At 25.9% G+C, this 25429-nt stretch overlaps 1 protein-coding gene across 2 annotated transcripts; it reads left to right on the top strand.

Annotated features, from left to right (window-relative positions):
• Positions 1–594: 594 nt before the first annotated feature.
• Positions 595–23949, top strand: LOC132929718 (chloride intracellular channel Clic). Of its 2 annotated transcripts, none has more exons than XM_060995249.1 (6): positions 595–1061; positions 15786–15928; positions 17533–17695; positions 20561–20735; positions 21359–21498; positions 23143–23949. In XM_060995249.1, the coding sequence occupies exons 1-6, from the start codon at positions 978–980 to the stop codon at positions 23230–23232; spliced, it is 795 nt and encodes a 264-aa protein (XP_060851232.1). In that variant the 5' UTR covers positions 595–977; the 3' UTR covers positions 23233–23949. The 2 variants fall into 2 exon arrangements, with proteins under 2 accessions (XP_060851232.1, XP_060851231.1); XM_060995248.1 differs by having other exon boundaries at positions 23128–23949.
• The last annotated feature ends 1480 nt before the right edge of the window (positions 23950–25429 follow it).

The raw sequence follows: 25429 nt of genomic DNA, 5'->3' as shown, positions 1-25429 counted from the left end.
AGTCACCATCCTAACCCTTGAATGTCATCTATCATCATGCCCTCTTCCTTAAAATTCACCATGTCACCTAAATAAGCACTGGTGACATGACCTACTAAATTAGTTGATAAATATATCAATTTTTCCAAAGGGTTAATCATTGGATGACTTTTCTCATCATGTGTTATTTATTTTTATGAACATAATTGTTTATTCTATTACCAACTAATTTAATTATTGTCTTAAGCAAGTACTAATTATAATTTTTTCTTCAAATAAAAAAAATCTTTTTGAAATTGTATTGGTAATTCCTAAAGATTAGTTCGTTCAAATAAGCATTTTTCGTCTTTATAATTTTATAATAAAAATATATATCTAATAACAAAATGTATAGAAACAGAATATAAAATATATAGTTTAAATGTAATCTATTGTAATACGATACCTATAGCAGGTACGATCGCAGAATATGATATTCTAAATCGTGAGAAATCTGTTATAAGCCCGCGCACTACTGTCATGGAACAAACAGTCGATCGTTTATTTCGCCACGATACATGCCCCGGGAGCCAAGGACGTTTTTTTGGGTAAATGCTTTTGGCTTTCGCCGCCGTATGCAGTTTGTGGTTCGTCAATCAGTGATGCGGTTGGTCGCCGAATGGTTCTTCGTTGTCGTATCGTTAGTCGAATTCTGCGCTGATAAAAAATAATAATAATAATCTTATATCATAAAAACAACTTTCGATTATTCGGTCGTCGGTCACTCCTTAGTCGTTACTGGTCAGTACTCAGTAGTCACTTAGTCAGATCACTGCATTACGCGAGTGTATATGCGTTATGCGCGGCTGTTCATCGCGTATGTAGATTTACCGAAATCTAGTCTCATTCGCCTAAAAATTATAAATAATAAAATATTATATAAAACTATTATTCCGTAATCGAATAATTTGTCGTCCGACGTACTTAGTATAGTACAATAATATTATTAAACATACACTATGGCCGACGAAGACGCGCCTCACGCCAATGGCAACGTGCACGAAGAGAATGGACATGTGCCGGAAATTGAGCTCATCATTAAGGTAAGTCTTCGTTTAATGTATACAAACATTGTCTTTTCATTTAAAAGTTGGAAAGTTTTCACGGTGTATTCATTATTAAAATTAAACGCTATAGATATGTCATACATTTTAAACGTTTTGAATAAACATAATAATTAAAACGACAAACCTCCCCCATTACATCCTACCGAGTTTATTCTAAGCAACACTGGGTGTCTACTAATGTCTAATAATATTATTATGCATATAATAAATTTATAATTTTGTCATTTTGATTAATTAAATTTAAAACTCGTAATACCTATCAGGTTGGTATTTTTACAAAATGACGTGTTTTATATGTTTAATATTGCGTTACCTGTTACTACAACTGATAAATTTTACTTTAGTATTAACTATTAAAAAAATATTTACAGGCATATCGTTCATGTAATCATTTAAATACTAAAATATATAGAAAAAAAAACTATGACCTCGTTAATGTTTACAAGACGTAAAACTTATTTAACTATAGGTATTAAGTAGTAAAAATATATTCCATTTTGTAACATTACATACCGGCTGCGATAATATAGGTGGGTAAAATATGTGATAAAAAAAAGGTAAATTTATTAGGTTATTGCCAATAACATGGTGTAAATTAGAGATAGGTTACGTGTTTTTTTTATTACAAATAAATTTAATTAAATTAATAAATTAATTTAATATAATATTTATTAATATTCAATATTTGGTATAGGTACCTAAGAATCTTAAATTAAGATTGAAGTTACAAGTTTAACTTTTATAAACTAATGTATTGAACAAGTTTTGGACAAAAATGAAAAAAAATTATTGAAATATCTATCTAAAATCTCATTATTTTTGACGTTGAAAAATAAACATATTATTTATACTTAAAGTCGTTAAACACTGAGTATTATAATTATTAATTAATTGGTCGATTAATTAGTAACATTGGAACAATTTGAGAATAACTGACATCGTACTCGTGAAACGACGAGTTTGTACAAGCTATAATAATATATTATTTTTATATTAATTAGTGTTAATAAAGTTTTAATATTTAATAAAAATGTATATACCTTTTACAAACAATATTTATATAATACTATTCTTTTATATTGTTGTTCTTTACATCAAGATATTCCTGTTATAACTTTATATTTTTGGAAGAATTTAAAAAAAAATATTACTTATTACTCATTATTCATTAATATGTATTTAAGTATTTAACTAATGTTTATTTAACCCGAGTGTCAGATATTCGAACAAAAAAATTATTATTCACAGATAATAGTAATTCAAAATACCTATTACGTTAAACATCGGTACTAATAAGCAAGTGGCAACTGGCAACCATTATCAATTATCATACAATACAATATACATATTGATATTTATTATGTTAAATAGATTTAATTGCTTTGTCAATTGTATACAAGTGTATTACCCATTAAAATGATGTCTGACATATTATCATTAAATAATATTTTTTGTTTTATTTGGTTAAGGTACCAAAAAATGATTTAAATAATTAATTTTCATTTATAATAAATATATGATATTTTATTAGCTTTTGGTAAAAAACCTTGTAAAAAACTATTAAATACAGCTCAAGAATTATAATATTTATGTATGAAATAATTGTTTTTTTTTCTCCTTTGACTTGCCAGGAATAAAATAAAATTACCGATGGGTAATGGGTATGTATTTTATAAGTGATATTGAATCAATTTTTTTTAAATTTTCTAATACATTTTCTCTGTGGTCCGACAATTTACCAACCATCGAGAGAAAAATAATAACAATAATATATTAATTCTATTATAACGAACATAATAATAATAAAAAGATAATTTATGTATGGCACAATGTTGTTGTTCATACAAATTACAACCACGGGACACGATCGTGTTAGAAAAAATTACAAAAATTGATAATTCCCCATCAAAATATAAAAAAAGTCTGACAATTGCATTCCTTATTGCTTACATTTAAAATCTTATCGCCTACTTACTTCAAAATACATACAATAATAACTATAATTATATTTAATATATTATGGCCTGTTAACGGTTTTAAAATGGCCTGCAAACATTTTGGCACGAACAATTAAAAAACTGAAATATTGAGTCTGAAAACGATTTTTTTAAAGTAAAGTATACATTTAATTTGCCATACATATAATTTATAGAACGAGCGGCTTGTTTGAATCTTTTGGAGACTTTACTTCAATGTTTACGTCTAGATGGATTTATTATCAAATAAATGTGACCGATTAGATGCTCATATAAGTGTAGCAGATTTAACCATATAATTATTCGTTCTGATCAGTATTTAAAATATTAAACTTATCTCAATAATTACGGATGTATAACTGTTTTTAATCCATTAGTAACTTATATCCCAAGCGTGTCCCACCTACTTAAATACTTATTAACTATTATACATCATATTTTAATGGATAGATAAGTTAAATTTAACCCAAGACTATTATCTGTGTTAATTACGGTTTATGAATATTATACGATTGCGTACAGCAATATAATATGTTTTACTCAATTAACTCGTATAATCCCTATTAACATTTATTATTTTAAATACTTTTTATAAAGGACAAGTTTGTAGTTGGTGACATTTATTTGTTTGTACAATATTTTGTTCAATTGTAATAGAAACATTTACACAACATTATATATAATATATATACGACAAATACAAAATATATGTTATTTAAAAAGTCGTAGAACTAGAGTATTATTTGTAGTCTCTACAGTTTAGCATTCGAAATGATGTTGAGACTTGAGATGCATGAAAGATATTGTGTTATAATAGGATACATAATATAGGATATATTTTACCTACGTAATAAAGAAATGCGAACCGGCTGCGGGTGGCGTGTGTGGTACTGTAACTCTCGTTGTACCATGGTGGTGGGTCTCAATGCAGACTGCAGATGTCTCGTCTCGCCCCCGCATGCCTCCTCGACCTGTTCACCCCTGGGCCTCCTATTAGGTTTTTGCTGCACGTGCGCAACCATCGTTATTTTCAGCTGCCGTACCGTATAACTGTTATACTACAACACACCTATAATTTTACAACTAAAGTATTCTAACGATAATTTTTCTGATTTTTAAAATTACCATTGTGTAAATATTATAGAAAACGAAAACGAAAATGTTGATTGTTGTTTGCATATTGTTTTTAATATATAAAACTTTAATGTATGCATTACTGTATTAGGTAGTCTAGGTATCTTGATTATATTTTATTATTTCATCTAAGTACATTTCAAACCACGGTTTTGTATTATGCCTTATTTCTTATTAAATATGCACGTGAACTTATAAATGTTCTTAGTAAGACAAGTTTGTATAAACTTCTAAAGTTGGAAGTATATTGTATAATTTGTTGTTTCTCGATACTATAACAACCAATTTTTTATTGGCATTTTATTGACGCTAAATGACGAGCACAGTGAACTAAAATAATATAAAAATATGATATCTGCATTTCGTGACTATTTAATTTTCATTATATCTATTAATTTATATTAGAACGTGTGTTTAATGCGTATAAATTATCAATATATGTGTAATTTAATCGTAGAAATTAATATCTATAATCTAGTTAGTAGATATTACTCTTTTTTTTGTTTAACCAATCTGTATTAAAACCATTCTATTTAATTATTTGAATTTTTAATAGAATATTATAGCTCATAAAGAAAGATTTAAAAAGGTAAAATCTGAATATCACAATGATCAAGTGTAAAAGATTTTACTTGTTACTTTCACCAATAATAATATAATATATTGTGTTCATGTGGGTGTGTAAAGTATATTATATAGAAGTAAAACTACATGTAATTCTTTTTCTTTCTATTAATAAACGACATAATTACACAAATATAGATACCTACCTTAATTTTTTTAATATTAAAATGTTTAATATATGTATTTAAATCATATACACATACAGAGTAATTCTTTTATCATTAAACATTATTATTATTTCGTCAAGTATTGACTGTCTTTCATTTTTTTTCCAAAATATTTTGTTTAATGCTTTTCTCAAACTGCATAAAATTTTTATTTTTTTTCTCCCTTTTATTTAATAGTGAAACCACTGTAACTTTTGATTTTCAAATGGCAATTTATATTTAAAATGATAAATTAATAGGGCTTTTTTTATGAATTTTAAAGTTAAAATTATTATTTTTCCTTAATTTTTTAGCGAGATATAGCTTTTCAACGTTGGGTGGTTCTCGGTTATTATAATACTTCTTATTTCATATAATCGTATGTATTAAACTCGTAAATCGTTATCGACTATCGACGCTGTGACGAACTTTGTACCTGTATAGTTACCAACGCCTCACAGCTGTAATAACCTATAGGACGAACACCTAAAATCCCCAAACCACCCAACTTTGAGCAGCTATAACTAATGGTTGAATGAAAAATAATAATTTTAACATTAAAATTCATAAAAAAAATAGCCCAACTATTTCATGACATTTTAAACATAGGTTGCCATTTGAAAATCAAACGTTGATAGTGATTTCACTATTAAATATGAGGGGTAAAAAATTTAAATGTTATATAGTTTTAGAAAAGTATGAAAAAAAATCAAAAAAAGTCAGCACTTTTTGAAGTAATGAGTGTTTAATGATAAAAGAATCACTGGGTACGTTGAAGGGAGATAAATGTAATTCGCATCACATTTAAAATGCCTAGGACTTCTTGCCTTTTCATTTTGAAAATAACACATTTCACTTGAAATTTGAAACGTTAGTCTTTCTAAAATCAAGTCTCTCAATTTAGTTACATACTAATCCTCATTATAATATATATTTACAAATAAGCTTCTAAATTTTATCGTGATCCTAAAATTATTTTAAAATGTATTAATTTTAATGGAAATAGTATTATAAAATTACGAATAAATTTCGAAAATATATATCAGAAATATATTCTAGATTTTACCTATATTATATTATTATATTTATAAACAAACATATTTTATTGTGTTTGGAATTTTTCTACAAACGATTGTTAGCAGTTATAATAGATTTTCAATAGACAATGATAACTATTCCATTGTTTATACCTCGATTCTTTTAACAAAAATTATGAAATAATAAGAACATGTAGGTTAGCTTATATGTTGTGTATAATATATAAATATAAACAAATATTGTTAATTTTTCATTAGATAGTGTCTATTTTTTTTTTATATTCATATTATTTTGTAGGTATTTTTATAAATTCATAATATATATAATATTGAATGCCTTGTATGAATAATTAAAAAAAAACACGATTACAATTTGTTGTATAAGTATTTACGCCTTATATATATCAAGTAATCAAGTAAGTACTAAAATGTTTTGATTTTAATAAATCAATAATTTCTATATGGAATAATATTTTCAAATTTTGTATATACGAGTATTATGTAATATGTAATATTATTGATAGGCATAAGAAAAAAACTCATGCGTAATTTTGCACATTTAAAAAAGACGTTTTATTTAATATTTTTATAGTTTACCAAACTTATTGCAAAATACCTAACATACCCAATCGACAGTCACTCAGTAATTAGGATAAATTATAGCTATATTCTTAACAATTAGACCTGGTGGCCAGTTTTGTTTGTTAGGTCAAGGCAGCAATTAATCACGCCACAATAGGTATCGGCATACATCCGGCTATATGGAGATTTAGTGTTCCACGTTAAACAGAATTTACATCACAATACCGATTGCCTAGTGTTTTAACATATATGAAATGACATTTGATGTGCCCACGCTCATTGTTTAAAACTTTTCAAGTAAATATTTAATTTAAGTTCGAATGGTTTTTAATGCAAGTATTTTCTTTTACTATAATAATACACAGTATTTTTAGTAAATAAGCAAATTATTTTAAATTTATCTTTGTAAAACTATGTTTTTCTTTTAGATATATATATATATAATATATAATATTTAATAATATCTTTGTCTTTTATGGTTTAATAAAAGTATAGTTTTAATAATAATACAATTATTGTATTAATGAATATGTTATGTGTATCAATTTTTCACAATAAATGAGGAAATAAATATTATATATATATATATGTAATATGTTGACGTACATTAACGTATCATATTTGTTTATATCTCTGTTTATATTAAGTTTACGCAGTAAATTTAAGTGGTTTTTACCGCATTTAGTATATAAATGGCTTAAGAATATACGTGATTAGTCTATTGATTGTAATTACAATAACTAAATTACTAAAAAAGTGCAATGAGCTATATTATGTATTTATAAGATTTGTAATTAAAAAATAACTAGAAATCATCCAATAAGATTTTTGATTTTTAAAAGAACTATTTAGAATTTGAAGCTTACCACATATATATTCTGGTGTTTTTTTATTTTTGGTGTTTAATTATTGTGACATAAGTACATAATATACATTTGCGTTATTTGCATGGTATTCTACTGTACAGCAATAGGCATATATAAAATATATATTATATATCATGGTTTTATAATATGCTAAATAATTAGTAATTTAGTGTGGTCTTTAGATCTTATGATAATGAGGGTTAAAAATTTAAACCATTTTAGTCTGTATATAATACATGTTAACGATATTTTCTATTTGTTTATTCGTATAACCAGTTTTTTCGTATTAATTCAAGAATCCCATAGGTACTCCAACTGTAACTATACGTATTAGTCGTATTACACACTAGCTATTACGTGTATACTATAAGTAGTATTATATAGTTTTGTCATTCTAGGACAGCATTACTTATTTTATATTCTCACGGTAAACAGTATATATTTACTGTTTGTCATTTTACATCTTGTTTTGTTCTTCCATTGTTAATGTGTTACGGTTTGATCGTTTATCATCCGTTGACGTGATTTCTTTCCCTTCTTAATTTAGGCCTCGTGCCGTCGTTGGCGTTTCAATTCTACGCTGATTGATACTCGCCATATTTTGTCCGACTATGTGAAATGAGTCATCCCGATCCAAACGAAAAGAAGACTTTTGGAATTTGTATGTAAATGTTATTATAGTAGTCTAAAGGAAATATTGTATGATAATTATGTATAGCTAGATTATGATATGAATCCATTGATTATAGTTCAAATTACGACGTACCTATTAGTATATTTAAATACCAACACAAATAATGTTTGTTTGATTACCAAATACTGTTAAATTCAATTGTATTTATGTATATTTTACATTTTACATATACTTACATTTTTTTTTTATCGATTGAAGTTCAAATTTTTATGATACTGGATAGGTATTTAAATTTATAATAACGATTTTTCCTCAAATAATTTTTGTTATTTTCAAAAAAAAAAATATTAGTCATAGAAACTTAAAACTTAAACATTTCACTATTACTTATATATTACCAATTAATGATATTTGTGCTCATGTGGCATGTCGCATGTATAAATAATAGTTAAATACTTAAATTAATTTTAAATCTTTTGTACCTAGTTTTTAAATGTTACTACTATAATTCAAGCTCATTTAAAAACCATGAAAATTTAATACAAAATCCCTCGTAAGTGTTTTTTTAAAAGTTTAAAAATATAAAAAGTAGCACAATTTTTTTTGTACACTTTTGAAGTTCATATTATGTTGACAAAATTAGCCTCACAGATAGTTTACGCTCAACCTATAACCATCATGAGCGAACATTTGATTGAATTCTTAAAGCGAGACTATAATAATCTAATGTAAAGTAACCCCGCACCTCATCCATTCTATACATAAGTATAACATACTACCTTCGATTTTTGGGAGTTTATTGAATACTTGGAGAGCTAAGCCCCACTAAGTCCCCCCGCTGTCCGCTCATGACCCTAACTTCCTATAACTTATAATAGCATTTAAATTACCAAGATAAATTTAAATATATAATTAAATATTCTAAAAAGTATAGGATGACTACTTAAAATCTGTTTTTATATAATAATTTCTAATTAAATTTTAAGTAAATTCATCCAATAGGGACTTATTTATTGACGAGATACTCTTAATCTCCTTGCTGTATAGTTCAGCAGAGGGACTTACATGTGATTTAAATAATCGTTTCTTAGGGTCATATTGTATAATTCAAGTAATTCTATTAAAATATAAGAGTTATTTATCAACGATAGTTTAACTTATAAGTATAGCCTGAATTTGCAAAATTCATTTTTTCAGGAGGAAGTTCCAAGAAAAAGTTTTTTTAATAATAAAACCAATTTCATATATATTAAAAACTTAAACTTTTATTTTGTATTTATAACAGTATTGACATTTTTTCGATTTTTTCGATTATTTTTATAATTTTTGGTAATTTTGTTTATTTATAATGTCTATTTTTACGTTATAAAATGTTAAAATAATATTTAATTTGTAATTAAAAATATTAGCTCAAGAAATTTTGTTCTGACAATTTATTATTTGTCAATCGTTCGAATTATTCAATTATGATTTCAATACGTCGATAACGTCTTTATATATACCTATCTATCTAGTGCGTTCGGTATTCAAATTAATAACGTAGAATTCAATATAAATTATGAAACTATAATTATAAATGTTAGTGTGTTTAGATGTTTAGAATGAGTAATTTAGCCTCAAAAGTGATGTTGTTGAATAAACTTATTTGCATGTTATTATAAAGCTAAGAGTTACCTATATAAAATGAACAATCTATTACAATATTATAATTAAGTCTATGGTTATAATAGTATGTATATAGATATACCTTTTATTTTTTGAAAATAATAGTGTTCTTAACATAATTTTATGCAGTTATGATAGCCATAGAGTAATATATCTAGTATTTGTGAGTTTTATTTAAAGATTTATGAACATGTGTTGTCTATAGAATGTAGACTAAACACTATAGAAGGGGAATTTTTATTAATAACGACTGACTGCGGAACATTCGTGTCTGTAGTATATCTTGTGTAATGTATATTAACCGATATAATACATTTTTTTTTATGTTATAACTCGTATTTTTAATTTTAAAGATTATTTTAAATTAAATATCAACTATAACCCTATTGGTGAAAAAAATAGTTTAGTCAATCTCTTTTATAGATACAATAATATATTATAATAGTTAAATACTTATTAATTTACTATATATTGTACATTTGTGTACGTGAATTTTATACGTAGGTATTACGTAAATTATTTTTTATAAATGTCAATAATATTATTGAATTATTATTATACAATAAAGGAATTGCTATAGAATATAGTTGACATATTATATATATTACGTAGTATGTATTATCTATAATATATTAATATATTCCATAAAATATTATATTAAATATTATGTAATTTTATTCAAATTTGAACTTATATTGTCTATAAAATAAAATTATGCTTATATACTATATTTAAGTATATCATGCTGAATTTGGCTGTCACATGAAATTTGGAACACCCTGTATATATTTCTTGGATTTTTTTTGTTTCAGTATGAATTACTTTTGAGGAATTGTGTATTCAATTTTCAAGTATTTTTACTCCGTGAATAATTATATAAGTACTTCAAAAAAGTCAAAATATTTTGAAAATTATATTATGTATAGAAAATAATCGTATAAACATTTTGCGAATATTTCAAGAATCTACAAATATTCGTTTTGGAGTTACACCAAAAAATTAAATCAATTTTGTAAAATAATGGTTTTGCGTAATACGATTAATTCGCGTTTCTGCTTATTTTTTTTTATTTTTCTCAATTATTTTGAAAAATACTGGAAATTTTGACCTTTTTAAAGTATAAAGTGGATTCAATATTCTATCCGAAACTACTCTCAAAGTTGAAAACTGAAGCATTTTTTTAATTACTTAAAATGTAATTAAATTTGATGACTAATGTAAAAAAGCATTTCTGTTTTAAATACTTATAATAGGTATCTTCAATTTCAAAATCATCTAACCATAAAACATTTAAAAAGATCAAAAAAATTATAGTAATATAGTACGTAATTTATAATGGAATTAAATTTCGTATTTTTCTTATGTCTGTTTCATTATTCATGACATGTTTAGGTTTATAAATTTGGCTATAGCTATATTATTTTAGCAGTTAATAGCTTACTTTGTAAGTAAACTAAGTCCTATATTATCCTATGTTGAGTTTTTTACCCAGTTTTTGTATAGCAAATAATACAAATAATCTTGACGTTATATTGTCTTACCATAGTCGATTTCTCTACTTTCAGCTCGACTTAAAAAAAAAAGTTTTTTAGTTGACATATGGTATGTTTATTAATTAAATAAACAGGCAGAATTTAGCTTTTCCTGTAGCAAACATATTTTAGTATTCATATACATCATCGTTTGAGCCCTATATTGTTCTAGGTTCGGGTCGTGGCACCCATTTTGCTTTCTCCTTGTCATACAATACTGTTCAATGTTTTGCTTTCTCTCACATATGAGTATCTGTATGACCCATGGTCATGAACACATACGTTTACTGTATATGTAAGTGTTGTCATGGTTCATTTGTTTTCTGTTAGTGGACGAGAAATCAGTCCTTAGTCTACGCATATGGTCAGCATAGCATTTAATATTGACTTATTCCACTATACTACACTATCTTAATTTTAAACGTTTAGAATAATATACTGCACGCTCTTATAAATTATTGTTTTTATGATTATTAGGTAATTCATAAGTTTATTATATCATTTCATAACTCAATTCCAAATTTGCAAGTGGTTGAATTATTATTTAATAATTATAAGTGTCTAAATTGTTAGCTTAAAAGTTACAAAAAAAATAAAATAAAAATTAATAAGTACTTTTTTTTATAATAAGTGAAATTGTTCAATGTTTAAACTTTAAATTCTAAACATTAATAAATTTGTGATTGACATTACTAATAATGCTTTATTTTTTACTATAACAATGTATCTAATTAAACAACCAATACAATTAATTTCTTTATACCCATCAAAAAAAAAAAAAATACTAAATATTAAATTATTTCTTATTTTTTTTTTTAATGAATATTTTTGACTATAATAAGATTGCTTTTCATGTTTCATATTTTTCATTGATGTATTAAATATGTGTAAATAAGTATTGTATTAATGTTTTGAATTTTCATATTTAACAATAATAATTAAATTTTATAAAAATTTCTTTGATAATTAACTTCATTAAGACCATAAAATATAATATATTTATAAATATAATTACAAAATAGACTTCATAGATAGGATAGCCTTGTTGGACATTGTATTAAATGAATCAAATTTAAATTCAAATTTAATTATTCAATGATGCATCATTGTATACATAAAAAATAAATCTGAGTAGAGACAGAGGTTTGTCAAGTAATATCACTAAGTATATATCATGATATGTTCTTTTGATACAGATATTAAAGTCATTTATTTTAATTTTAGCATTACGGTAGATAAACATATTTTTTTTCTAAAAATATTGAATTTATTATTTTATAATTATACCATATTATATCTGCAAATTATACAACTCTAAATGTAATAACCTATTAACATCTTTAAATACAATTAAAGTAAAACAGTAAAAATATAATATAATAAATCAAAAATGCCATTGCGTATAGTAAAATGTATAATAATATAATAATGTACTTCAAAGTTTGAAGCTCCCATGTATGTTTTTAAATTATAATAAAATAATTATTATCGTTATTTATCATTTGAGTTCATAATTTCGTCCAAATTTAATGATGTTTGTGAAAGATGTCTCTAAAAAATAATTGTCTTCATATATTTTATAGTTTCTGTATGAACTATGAACTATTTATGATAAATCTTGTATTCGATATTCAAAACGTTGATATAAAAAAAAAAAGTTTTTATAAATTTCTAATTATAAAATTTTAACTTCACTGTGCATATGAAAAATATTGTGTCTATGTATTTTTGATATTTATGTACAGATACCAAAACGACTTATGTGGTATCTTATATTAAATTTTCAAGAATTTTAACCCAATGAATAAATTTTAATCAACATTCTTTAGAAAAAAGATTAAAAATATTATAAACATTTTATCATAAATATAAAATAATAGTATAAACGTTTTATGAAAATTTCAAGGAAGTACCTACTACGGTTTTTCATTTTTAATTTTACAAAAAAAGTAAAATCGATTTTACCACCTTCATTTATGAAAATCAAAGAATTTTTACTGTCTTAAAAAGTGATGACAGATAAATAAAAAAACATCATTGTAAAATTAATACATTCTGTGGAACGCTCAGAATCTAAAATAAAAAATGAGGAAAAAAACTGGAAATTTTACGCAAAATCGATTTTGGTTTTTTGGATTAACTCATAAACAACATAAAACATAACATTTTTAAGTACTTATCTACGTTTTTTTTTTCGTTTTTGGATTAAAATTAAATTAAAATTGATTTTTTCAACAATTAATACTTATTATAATAATTTTTTTATTCAACTTTACGATGATTTTGTAAACTAATCTTATTATTTATTGAGTACCCATACGTTATCTTCTCTATAATACAAATGCGGTTAATTAAATATTTTAATTTTGATAGCTTACTGTATCAAAACAATATTAATTATATTATACTTTTGAGTTGATGATTGACCCAGTTTTAATAATTCAATTTTTATGCAGAATATTATGTTACGTAATTTTGCTTAACAATGTAATTTATGCATGCAACTAAATCATATATAGTATATTTGAAATGTTAGGTTGAGATAGGTCATACATGTACACAACCATATAGGTATCTAAAAACCGCTTCAAAATATTTCCGCGAACTGTTATTGAACTTTTATTATTATATATTATATCGCCCCGCGGGGATAATGACACACGTAGAATGTTGCCCAACACTGGCAACATTACTACGCTATAATATTGTATATAATATATCCACGGAAACGTATCTTATATGTATATTATATTATATATATGTGTAATAATATAGGCTCAGATAACTAGTTTTAAAATAAAAAAACCCGTTCTGAATGTGTAAGGAAATTGTGAAAGTAGTTTGTCGCCTTACTACAAACTTTACGATCTTATTTTATGTTTTTAAAACTGTCGCTTTCATTCGAATGTATTTAATGATTACCTCCCACCCGTGGGTCATGACCCTGTGTTGCACACCAGGGAGAAGTTTAACTAAACATTTAGTTAAAAATATTTCGTTTATAAATATATGCATGTTCATTTGTGAACTTCTTATTGTGTCTTATAGTGGTTAGCACGTCTTTATTTTACGAATTACGCATTAAGTCAAAATTTAAAAATAACGCACTGTTACTTTGCAACGTTAAGACCAAACCATCAAACATATTATTGTTATACACGATGATAATTATTTTTAACTATGCTCGATGCTCAGTTAAATACCAAAAAGTATCTCTTAGAAACAGCAATTGATTCTTACAGACAAACTGTTTCTAATAAGTAATAGTAGAAATTATAAAACTAGAAAACAATTTATTACTAATATTCTTGTTAAAAGTGAAAATAAATTGATAAAATTTATTTTAATTACTGTTTACCACAGTAACTATAATTTTCTACGTTAAATTCTAATTGGATAACACATCATGAAAATATCTCATTAAAACTATTAAAAACGATATCCTATTTGTGTACGTGAATAAACTGTTCGATGTGATCACTGATCAACTACCAAGTGATATAATATAGTTAAGGATGTCCTATTTTGAAGTTTTCTGAAGTATAATAGTCAATAGAATATTCAAATTCAGTATTTGTATCGTATTATATACAGTTAGCATTAGATTTGTTAGTAATTACTACTTATAGTTTATCATTATAATATAATATGAAATTACATTTGAAAATCATGCATTTTGATTAGTTATTATCATAAGCACATACAAAAAAGCGTACCTATTATTAATATGGCGTACACGCGAGTATGTAGTCGATATCTTAATCAATATAATAGTATATATACTATAGTATATAGTCATAATGCCTTAATTTCATAATGTGTTGGTTTATTTGATATTTTTAACATTTAAATTAATTGGGTAAAATGTTTTGTCATACAAATATTTAACTTGATTGCGCTTGAATGTACTTATGTATATTGTACATTCACCTATTTACTATAATGCTATTTACTTTAGTCTAAAGGCTTAGGTTATATTGATTATATTAATATATTATAATATTATGTTTTCATATAATAGTCCATATTTGACCTTTTAATTATAATTAAAAAAATTCTTGCAATAGCTTATGAGCTTGGGTTATTGTGAGTTATGAAGTTATGACTAATACGTTAAGAATATAAATTCTATAATGTGTAATAGTTAACTTGAGTCATATTTGTTTGCTTGAATCTATTCGATTGCATTATAGTACATATATAGTAAATTGGATTATTGTGGTTTAATACTACTCGTTCTTTCCATGAAAACACAATAGATATTAATAATTTATAGTTATGTATTTAATTATACATTATTTTTTTTTAATAATATTGCTTAAGTTAATATGACCTACATGATGTATGTTGTTTAAAATTAATGCTAATGTAAAATGTATTATCCACATATTTCTGTTCTTATTTTATAGATATCAGATTTTGGGTTAGGTTAGGCATAATATTAAAAAAAAAAAAAACACAAAACCTTCTTTATATATTTAATGTATAATTAATAAATTTTTAGGCTTCAACAATTGACGGTCGACGAAAAGGAGCATGTTTATTTTGTCAAGAATATTTCATGGATCTATATCTACTTGCCGAGTTAAAAACCATCAGTCTTAAAGTCACTACAGTAGATATGCAAAAACCTCCACCTGATTTCAGGTAATTTTATTTATAATGATATTTAATATGAACATAAAAAAATTGTTTGTATTATAAATAGTTTTGATTTATAAATTACAATTATTTCCTTTAATCAGATGACTAAAGTTAAACAATTGTACGAAATACAATAAATATACATAACACATCGTTATTCACGCTGAGCTCTTGACTCTTCGCCGTTAAAATAAAAATTAATTTAAAATTTTCGAAACGAAATAGACGACATTGAACAAAAATCAATTCATATTTTTCATATTTTGTACAACTTATACATTATATACTACAATAAAAAATATACATATATTATTTGTAAATTACTTAAATTGTTATTCATATAAATATTATTTACAAATTTGATTTGAGGTTTTACAATGATTTGTGTTTTTTTTTCTTTGTGTCTGTCAATGATTTTTGGAGTAAATAATGTTTACTTCTAATTATTGAGCCACATTCTGGTAGAAAATGTGATTAAATTGATACTTTGTAGTGTCAAAAATAGGAACTCTGCTTCTTACTTCCAATACTTTTCTTAAGAATTAAAAATTGTATAAACGTGATATAATTTGAAAAATTATTCTTTTTGAGCTATATTTATTCTTTTTAGACGTAAACAATATTCAACTTTATTTTTTCAATTATTGTTTCTCTCTCAAAAGCTAAAAAAACTTTACACAAAAATCAAAAATCCTTAATCGTTATTTGTTTTATTAATATTTCAAAAACTATAAAATAAACATAACCTACAAATAATTTTAAATAAATTCTACAAGGTAACAATAATATTAGATTGAATCGATATACGTTTTGCAGGTGCTACGTTTAAGGGGGCCTAGGGGCCCTCTAGACATCACAAACTACCTATAAATAATCATTTCTTTCAGAAATCTGTGTAGAAATTTTATTAGAGGTTCATAAATTATAATCACGGACTCTGTAGATAGAGTTAGATAGAATCATATAATAGACAATCATATAAATTTAATTTTAATTGTTTAATATAACTATTTATTTTACATTTTTACCAACAAATTTCACTATTAGATACATGTCTATTCTTCTGTGTAGGCCTAAGTGGATATAAATAATTAAAAGTATAAATTTTAGACTAAAAGGATATTTTAATTGTTTAATATAACTATTTATTTTACATTTTTACCAACAAATTTCACTATTAGATACATGTCTATTCTTCTGTGTAGGCCTAAGTGGATATAAATAATTGAAAGTATAAATTTTAGACTAAAAGGATATTGACCCCCCTCCCCTTAGAAGACGAATCAAATCTATGTCTTTGTAGTGCTAAATCAAAATACTCTAGATAGATACGTATAACGTACTTAATTCTTTTAGTATCATTCAATAAATAATAAATTCTTTTTAAAATAATCGATCTAAAAATTAAAAAACTATGTTTAATCAAATGACCATTTGAACTATTTCAATGAATTTTTATCAAAATTAAACACCCTATCACGACACGTATAATTATGCTAATAGATTCCAGTACAGTTATCATATAAAAGTATACAAAAATGCTGCAGAAATTATTTGATTTCAAATTGTATTGGTTTTTAATTATGTGATCTTTTGTTTTTTTTTAGGAGTAACTTTGATGCAAATCCTCCACCGATTCTAATAGACAATGGAATGGCTGTTTTGGAAAATGAAAAAATCGAAAGGCATATCATGAAGAATGTGCCGGGTGGATATAATCTATTTGTGCAGGATAAAGAAGTGGCCACGCTGATTGAAAACTTATACAGTGTACGTTTAAACCATCTATAGATGGTCCTAAGTCATTAAATACCTTGGTACATATACATACCTAGCGTAGTTCCTAAACATCGTCCAATTCACTTTCCATTTTGTGTCATTTGTTATTTGCTCGGAAGCTTAGATATGACTCATGCGATAATGTAGTTTATCTGGTTTCTGTTTATTCTCCTCGTACTTTGTGTATCACTGAATTGCAATTTCATTCCACTGGGATAAGGATCTTAAGTCCAATAGTCCATAAAACTGTATAATATATAGGAGGAATCGGGCCTCCCATTATCATTGGATGATACACAATGACTGTATAATTTCTATATAATATATATTATGTCGCATAAAGTTGAAATATATTCTAACATAATATTTATTTATATTTATGTTGTAAAAAAAAAAATAGTTTTCATGTTTTAATACGAAATCACGATAATGTATACATAAAGTGATAAAATCGTTATGGCCAGTCTAAAATAAAGATGATGTGGATTATTTTTATTATTTAAATGATATTTGAGTTTTGGCATTGGTCTATACGTTTTATATTCGAGATGATATAATCACCGTCTACATTGTTAGTACCTATAATGAATTTCACGCAAAAAGTTGTCCAGCTGAGAAAGTGAACATCAATAAATACTTCTAAAAATGTTACATGTGTATCTGCTATATCTATTTTGCTATTTAAACTTATTTTAATCGTGTCTTCTATATAATATATACTTGGTACATTTTATTTTGAATAAAATAATTAAAATATTGCTTTTTATAGTTCATATGACAAACGATGTACATCATGTAAATTATTTGTAAACCTTATCGTTATGCGAATTTCGTAATATTTACAAAATAGCAGGGGTACCCTTTTAGTTTAAATACTTAACAAGGAAAATATACTCTATAGTTTGTCTAACGTACGTGGCATCTGCAAGTGTTCCTTGTATGGGAAGTAGTCGACATGTATACATATGTCATATATATATTATGTTACTCAGTGAATTTTACTGTCAATAAAGTTCTTATCACCTCTCTCTCATTCACTCGCAATGCGTCTATCATTGGCTTATGGTTGTAGAAATATACTATTTCCCCACAACCTGTTGTGAAGATTGTTTAACGCTGTTTGAACAATGCGTCAATTATCTAGAATGCGTGTACAACTTTGTTAAACTACAGCCCTCGATTTGTTTCGAAACGACATTCATTTTAGATTATGCATTCGTTCATTCCGACACACGAACCTACGTACTGTGCATACGCATACGCATATGCAGTGTGTGTGTGTGTAAGAGAGAGAGAGAGAGAGCTATAATGTTTAAAATGACGTTCGACCTAAATAATAAATATCTTTGTTATTTCAACTTGTTCAAATACTTCTCCCCTTCATGGGCCTCAATTATACAATTGCATTTTAAAAAACTAAACTCAATTCTCAATTTTATTGGTTTAATTTTTGTTTTATTTAGCATATTACTATACCACGATTCGCCTAACTTTGATAAATTATTAAGCTTAGATACTATTATATTTTATAAGATAAAATAGTTTTTTGTTTTCGTATTAAAAGCTACATTTTATATAGTTACAATTTGGTACGACATATATGTTTATTAATCCTGTCATCGTTTTGATTGAAAACGACAGTAATATGAGTAAAAAAAAAACAAAAAAAAACAAAGGTTCATCATTTATCAGTGTATATGTTTCAATTTTTTGTCATACTGATATTTGAAGTATTAATACTTCTTTCTTTAAAAACATATTCACTCATTTTACTACCTAAGTAATTTTTTTTCTCTTAAAACACATACCTAGTTAGTATTTTTCTGAGTATTTAAATTACTAATAACAATATTATGGACATATTTGTCATAATATAAAGGAAATATGATAGTCAACAACTATTGCGTTTCCTAATTTTGCATACTATCGTATAATTGCATAAATGCATAACTAAAAATTAGAATTTGATAGTTACTAGATGTTAACAGTAAAAACAATAGTAATAATAAAAATGTCAACAATGTTGATTTACGCAGGAAATTAAAAATTATTAATTTTCTATTGAACATGGGGTTTCGTTAACAATAACGCGACAATTATGTACTAATTGTATACTATATTAATTATTTTATAACATACGTATGGACTTAAACGTCAATTCATTAAATAGATATTTTTTTAGACCTAATTAATAATAATTACGTTGTACCAATGCAGGTCCATTTTACGTGTGTTGTCTGTTGAGTATACCGACAATGTGGGTTTTGACCGGGCGTCTTTAATTTATAACTATACGTATTAAATTTATTATTTAAAAAGTTTTGTATTAAATACCTAATTATGAAACCCATTGGTATACCGATTAAAAAAAATGTACTTAATAGTATATAGTATTATATTAGCTGCATTGGCACAACTTGGGGGAGGGGTTGGAAGGTTTAGCCCCCTAAATATTCCCATAGCCCTCCCTGATGAAAAACATTGAATCTCAGAATTTTGTGATAAAATCTAATCATTTATATCTATAATCTCAATATCTAAACGAAATAATAATCAAGTTTAATAGTTCAGTTGAATGTTTTATTAAAATAGATTTTCTTGGAAGTTTATATTTTATTTTTACAAGGTTAATACTACTAATTCCACGTATACTAATTAATTAGTGCATAATAGTTAGTTTTTTTACCTCTTCACCATTATCTGTGAATATAATAATAATAATAATAATAATAATAATTATAATATAATAATATTATAATATCGACTAGTATAATATTATTGTTTTATATGATTTGATATTAGATCGATGGTTATTATTATTTATTAAGTCTATAATATAAATTTTTGGATTTACAGAAGCTGAAGCTGATGCTATTAAAAAAAGACGACGTAAGCATAAATAGTCTGTTGTCTCACTTGCGTAAAATAAATTTGCATTTAGAGAAAAAGAACACACGGTTTTTGACCGGCGACACAATGTGCTGTTTCGACTGCGAGTTGATGCCTCGTCTACAACACATCAGAGTAGCTGGTAAGTGATAATTATACCATTGTCGTATTCATACAATATTATTCTGTAGTGCCAGTGCGCATTTAAAAGTCGTCAGTCGGCTTCTATTTATGTTTTCATATATTTCTACCACACAATAATGTGTACCATCGAGAATATATTTATTGGGTTATGTGTAGGTATTTTTTCTGTACGTATATCTTGTTCAGTATCTACATAGTATATATATAATTCTGTTTTTAGGTGTACACATTATAATAAATTGGGGTGGGATTTATATATTATGTATTTGCATATTAATTTTTTTAGTTTGATCTTAAAGTATTGTATGCTAAGTAAGTACCTACGTAATATACGTGGCGTGCTGTAGTTCATATAAACATTTCAAAATAGTTTTGCATATTTCGACATTGTCTTTTTATGGTTTGGTAATAATTGGTTTATATTCATTAGTATTATAATACAATATGCTTTTCGTTAAATATTAATCAACATATTTCGAGATAATAATTAACAACGCAAATATTTTTTTAATATTATACATTTATATTTTATATTTTTATTTATAGATTAAATATGTAATAATTAAATAAATTGATGGTGCTAAAACTAAAATATTATACGTTTGTTCGTCTCCTGTGCAGGTAAATACTTTATGGACTTCCAAATGCCGACCGATCAGAGGTACTTGTGGCGTTATATGTTGCACATGTACCAGCTAGACGCGTTCACCCAAAGCTGTCCGGCCGACCAAGACATCGTCAACCATTACAAACAACAGCAGGTCTGTAAAAACATGCGACCTGCAGGCTGACGTCCTAGTCCCCCGACACACTTTTTTTTTTAACAAAAGTTCTAATTAGGCAATTATATTGGGTCATAGCCTACGTTTACATTAATTATAACATACATTAATTTTCTTACAATTATTTGCATTACATTATAATATCCTAATATTATATTTTAGGATCGCTTTTGAATATTCTAAAATGACTGGCTCTTAGATGGTTTTGTGCACCCTACAAAGTACAGTAGGGTTGTACATCTTATTTTATTGTGTTTGAGTATAAGGTTTGTGTACCGTGAGCCGAGCTCAATACACGGGCTTTGCTACACTCTACACTATAATATATATACATATATTAAACATATTATAATATATGGGTGTTTTATGTACTTAAATATCGCTGTCGTCGGGCTGCGTGTGGGTTTGGTATATACACAAGTGTGGAATAAAACTGAAATGCAAACGTTATACCTCAAGCTATCATCACCAAAAATGCGATTTGATGTTGAAACTTAATTATTTTATATTTGATTTTCAAATTAAGTGCTCTATCCACTAAGATAGTCGATTGGTTTTTAATAAAACTCCTCGTGTTGATGTTTCCTTTTATTTTATACCATTCATACCATTATCTTACCGAATGCAACACTTCTTTAAAAACATAAATACCTACAGTTAATTTTAAATTATACACTTATTAAATAATAATTCATTATTATATTATTATTCATTAATCAAAGGTACCGTTTGAACTGTTTGAAGTAAAGTAAATTTTAATTCATAACATGAAGATGGATAAATAACGAAAACGCTAAAAACAAATCAACTCTTTAAAATTTAGAATGTATAAAATAGATATCAAATATGCAGCAATAGAATAATGATCTTTTTGAATTCTAATATAATTTCAAATATAATTCAATATGCCCAGAATTATAATACAAAGAAAATGCTCGTGGGAATTTTGTAATACCTATCTATTTAAAAATACAAAATATTCGATGAAAAAAATTACTACTGGAAAAATCCATTCGGTATAACTTCCGAACCAAATAGTTTTCAAAGCATTTAAAATTCAAAAATATTATTCATTATAATTTGTTTTACGTCATAGTCGTCATACCGATTTAAAAACATTTAATTGTCAAAGAAATTTCACGATCTGGCACATAAATATGCGCTTATTTTTTTTTTTGGAGGGGTGAGATTAACTTTCTCAGAATAATTGAGTTAAAAAATGTGCAAAAACGGTTTTCATCGTAGTTACAGAATCGGTTACATCCGTTCGGTGGCCATCATCATTGATCATAATCATAATTAAATTTTTTATTTTTTTTTATTAATTATTAGTTACTACAATACGTTCTTTAAGGGGGGATGATCGCTTCTACTGCCCCTCCTTCTTAATGCCTGCTGTTGATAATAATAATATATTTTAATCTAATATTAAATTATTAATTAATAACGACTAATAGTAAAATAATACGTAAAAACGTAAAATATATTAGGTATATAATAAAATTTAATTAGGTATATCATATATGCCGATTCGGAGGACTGGGACTACGCTTAAACCGGTCGCCTCGCTATTACCGCCGCTCGTTCTAATAATACAATTTTTGATAGAATCTCATGTTACAGAACGTCAAGATGAAGAAGCACGAGGAACTAGAGACGCCAACGTTCACTACGTCCATACCGGTGGAGCTTGACTTGCAGCAAGACGAATAATTGCTGTGAGTATAGTACGTACGTGCGATAATACCATCGCCTACCAATCTATGTACGGCTAAATATAAAGTGATGTAACACGACGATTCTATATCCTTGTCATCCGCAGCTGCAGTACATAATATATTATACATTTATACGAATAAATACATAATATAGTACGTCACGATGACATCACCATGCAGTAGACAACATTGTTTTCATATAATATTTGGTGTATAATGTATAGAGTGAACTGCAGCTGCAATCTATTATAATAATATTATTATCAGTAGGCATATTCGCGATTTATTTCTTCTTTCGGTTTTATTATTTTTTTTCTTATATTTTTCTAATCTTTGTACGGTATTATGATATACTATAACATACACTCTCGTGTACTCCTCTTGTTAATTTATTCGTAATAATATATACATATATTTTGTATTATGTATTATACTTTATTTTTATTAATATTATTCAACTAAACCGAGTTATTACATATTATATTATATATCATTGTATTAACTAACTATTTATAATATAATACGTACCTATATATATATATATATATAATATTATTGTCGTGCCTATGTACATAATAATAATATTATGTACAAAATTATTTTTGTCAATAGTGCCTTGAGATTATTCTAGTTATTATAATATTTAATATTCAAAATTGTATTTAGTATTATTTTTCGATGTACTGTAATAAACTTATAATATTTATTTAAACCGGTCGTATATTCCGTATATTTGATATCATTTCTTTTCGCTCCACTACTGTTTTACAGATGACAGGTGTTGGCGTGTTACAACGGTACCTATTGTATAGTATTCACATGTAATGAATCCACTTGTGTGCTGTGCCTACAGTTACACGACAAAAACTATAGCATGTTAGTAAAACGATGAAATTAGAGGAAGATAATATAAAAAATAAAATATACAAGTCGGGTGTTTCAAATCTCTGCAAGATATAGCTTTCACATACTTCGTATTTTAACATTTATCACGTATAATCCATGTTCAGTTTTTCTGGTTTACTATGTACTAGAAAACTAAAATTTAAATCATTATTATACCTAATATATTTTGAAACGTTGAATGTATAACAACTATAACATGTATGATGTATGTTTGATAGTGTTTTATTTACGCGTTCTGTGGCATCATTTGATTGGTATCATTATAATGTACTTGTCTTGTGTAGGTTAAACATTTTAATTATTCCTCTTATTTGATTGCATAAGTGGTGTATTTTTCAAGAAAATATTTGCTCAAGGAAATTCTTGTAATTTGCCCTTCGGATCTATTGCCCCCCCTCTATGACCACAGTATATACTTAACTAGCAGTATCTATATAAGACTCATCCTTATTTATTCCTGGTTAAAGTGGTCACTTTTTCCTCTTTCCTTTAAAAGCATTTGTTAAATTATTCCAAGTCTTTCCAAATATTAAAATCATTGTTTGTTAACATTAAATTTAAAGTTTCTGCTCAACCTTGTTATGTTCTTTTGATTCTCTCACACTTGTTTCTTGCCCTAAGACAATTTGTGATTTAATCGGTATGGAATTTAATAAGATGCGAATATATTAAAATCTCAAAATGAAAAATTTGACTTAATGCCTTTTTATGTTTATGCACAAAAGTTGTTTAATAACATTATAACATACAAATTTATGCATAAGTATGTGTATTATTTACAGTGGCAGATTCAAGGGGTGGGCCGAGAGGCCTGCCCCCCTCTTGACAGTTATATTATATTTGTAACATAATCTAACACCAAATCCTAAATATTGTGTTTACAAAATGATATGATAAATGGTTTATAATAATATAAAATATTTCCCCCTCCAAAAATTTTTTTTAGACCTCTCACTAATTATGTATACATAGGTCGTAAGTACTCATTGGCCTATTATCTATAATATATAAGTTGCATTTCACTAGAATTGTATGCTGACAAACCGTCCCACACTAAACGATTGAACTTTTCTGTATTAGATCTATTTACTATAATGATAAAAAAAAATAAGCTAATCGTTAAAATTAAATTAAACTGTAAGTTACCTATTAAAAATAGCTTAAACTAGCTTATTACAGAAATTTTGATTGTTGGCACCGCGTCGGCGCTCTACGCGACTGCTTTAGATGTTTTTTCACTTAAAATTTCTAAATTATTAGGGTAGGAGGTACATTAAATATAACAC

Source organism: Rhopalosiphum padi, chromosome 4 (genome assembly GCF_020882245.1).
Source record: "Rhopalosiphum padi isolate XX-2018 chromosome 4, ASM2088224v1, whole genome shotgun sequence".
Lineage (NCBI taxonomy): Eukaryota > Metazoa > Arthropoda > Insecta > Hemiptera > Aphididae > Rhopalosiphum > Rhopalosiphum padi.
Note: the sequence above shows the minus strand (reverse complement) of the source record. Positions and strands in the feature narration are given on the sequence as shown.

Coding starts and splice junctions, on each gene's coding strand:
- LOC132929718 (XM_060995248.1), top strand. CDS start 978: ATGGCCGACGAAGACGCGCCTCACGCCAATGGCAACGTGCACGAAGAG. Junction 20,736..21,358: donor ACAACACATCAGAGTAGCTG/GTAAGTGATAAT, acceptor TCTCCTGTGCAG/GTAAATACTTTATGGACTTC. Junction 21,499..23,127: donor ACCATTACAAACAACAGCAG/GTCTGTAAAAAC, acceptor AATTTTTGATAG/AATCTCATGTTACAGAACGT.